Source organism: Vicia villosa, unplaced genomic scaffold, assembly GCF_029867415.1.
Source record: "Vicia villosa cultivar HV-30 ecotype Madison, WI unplaced genomic scaffold, Vvil1.0 ctg.000564F_1_1, whole genome shotgun sequence".
NCBI lineage: Eukaryota > Viridiplantae > Streptophyta > Magnoliopsida > Fabales > Fabaceae > Vicia > Vicia villosa.
The window spans coordinates 251477-253505 of NW_026705257.1; the positions used below are offsets into that span (position 1 = coordinate 251477).

General features: G+C 35.7%; 1 protein-coding gene across 1 annotated transcript; it reads left to right on the plus strand.

Annotated features, from left to right (window-relative positions):
• Positions 1-1021: 1021 nt before the first annotated feature.
• Positions 1022-1709, plus strand: LOC131629409 (probable histone H2B.1). The gene has a single exon (XM_058900199.1). The coding sequence runs from the start codon at positions 1092-1094 to the stop codon at positions 1536-1538; it is 447 nt and encodes a 148-aa protein (XP_058756182.1). The 5' UTR covers positions 1022-1091; the 3' UTR covers positions 1539-1709.
• The last annotated feature ends 320 nt before the right edge of the window (positions 1710-2029 follow it).

Genomic DNA, 2029 nt, shown 5'->3' on the forward strand with positions numbered 1-2029 from the left:
GGGTAAACAGTCGTCCACGGATCTTTGGATCAGCGCATCCAATTCGATCGGACCTTTAGTTATCCTACGACGAAATAATTTCCACATTGCCTTCACATCTTCATCATTCTTCAACTCGATTAAGTTGTATTTCACCCTTCCATTTGTATCAATCCAGTCCTCCCGAAACTCAATCTTTGTCACCCTTCAGTCATCGAAATCAGACGACAAATTATTCAACGTTTCTTTCAAGGTGGCAAAGGATTCAAGCCCATATAGAATATTGGTTTGAACAGCAGTGTTGCGGCCAATGAAGTAGACTTTTACATTAATCAAATACCGAAAAAAAGACATTTTGTTGAAATGATGTGTTATCCAATAACTCTAACACCCCTATTTATATAAATAGTGGTGCATTCTAGACTACACAAATATGTCGGTGCAATCAGGACTCTCCAAAAGTGTCGGCAAAATCTCAACCGTTTAAAAAACAAAAAATTGAAACATATCGAAAATTTTAGTTATAATAAAATTTCCAGTATACTCCGAAAATTAGAAATTTACTGTATACCGGAAATTTTAAAATAACTACAATATCCGATATGATGTATCGAAAGTTTTCTTATAACAGAAAATTCCGGTATGTTTAACCGGAAATTTTACATTACATACCAGAAATTTCTTTGGAAATTCTTTATATCTCATTTTTTTCAGCAAAGATATATATATATATAAACTTTTTCAAAACTAAAAAACTGAGAAAATAAAGGAAATAAATTGGTACTAATATGTCAAAAAAAAATTGGTAACGCCATTTTGGCGCCCAATGAAAATTAATTAGATCCTACAATGAAAATGATAAAAAACCTTTCTTACATTTTTGAATGAGAGAAAAATCGTGACCGTGTATTGTTGTGTAACCTCCAAGAAAGATAAAGTAACGGCTAATGGAGCTCCACGTCATCGATCCACAAACTACATCACTAGCCAATGGTAACTTAACAACATTCTCATATATAAAACACCACCGCATCTCCCTTTCTCAAACACATTTTCTCAGTCTGCATCTTAATCTTCTTTCAATTTTCCAAATTTCAATTTCCCAAACAAAAATGGCACCCAAAGGAGAGAAGAAACCCGCCGAGAAGAAACCCGTGGAAGAGAAGAAATCCACTGTAGCCGAGAAGACTCCCGCCGAGAAGAAACCCAAGGCCGGAAAGAAACTCCCATCTAAAGACGCTGCTGCCGCTGGAGACAAGAAGAAGAAGAGAAACAAGAAGAGCGTGGAAACCTACAAGATCTACATCTTCAAAGTCCTAAAACAAGTTCACCCTGACATTGGTATCTCAAGCAAGGCCATGGGTATAATGAACAGTTTCATCAACGACATCTTTGAGAAGCTTGCTGGAGAGTCTTCGAGGCTTGCGAGGTATAACAAGAAGCCGACGATAACTTCGAGGGAGATTCAGACGGCGGTTAGGCTTGTTCTTCCTGGAGAGTTGGCTAAGCATGCTGTGTCCGAGGGTACTAAAGCAGTGACCAAGTTTACAAGCGGTTAGGGTTTTAACAGTGTTGTTTAGGGGTTCTTGTTTATTGGATCTAGCTTTAGGTTATTTTATATTTCAAGAGTATCTTTTTCTAATCTTTAACTTGTAAGATGAAGTATTTGGATCTGTTGGTTCCTTTGTGTATTAAAAAAAATTGGTGGAATTGATTATATTTGTTGTTCACATCTTTTATGCATCGATGTTATATTTGATCTGATAAGTATTATAATGTTTCTTGTCCATGGTTTTTTATGCTAGTGCATTTAATCATATGACTCGTTCCTCTAATACTTGCACAATTTATAATCTTATCATGTTAATTCAAATGTGCAAATTAATATTGGAAGTACTCTCTAATACTAATGTTGGTGATATTAACATTGTTTTAAGAATTGGGACTAGAGGTGTCAATTCAAGGGGCCAAAAAATTTGAGTTCTAGTCCACTTAATGAGGGGGCCTAAAAAATTTTGAGAATAACAAGCCCTCAAATATATAGGCTCCA

Bases quoted from the DNA above. Each gene is read 5' to 3' on its own strand.
- LOC131629409 (XM_058900199.1), top strand. From the start codon at position 1,092: ATGGCACCCAAAGGAGAGAAGAAACCCGCCGAGAAGAAACCCGTGGAA.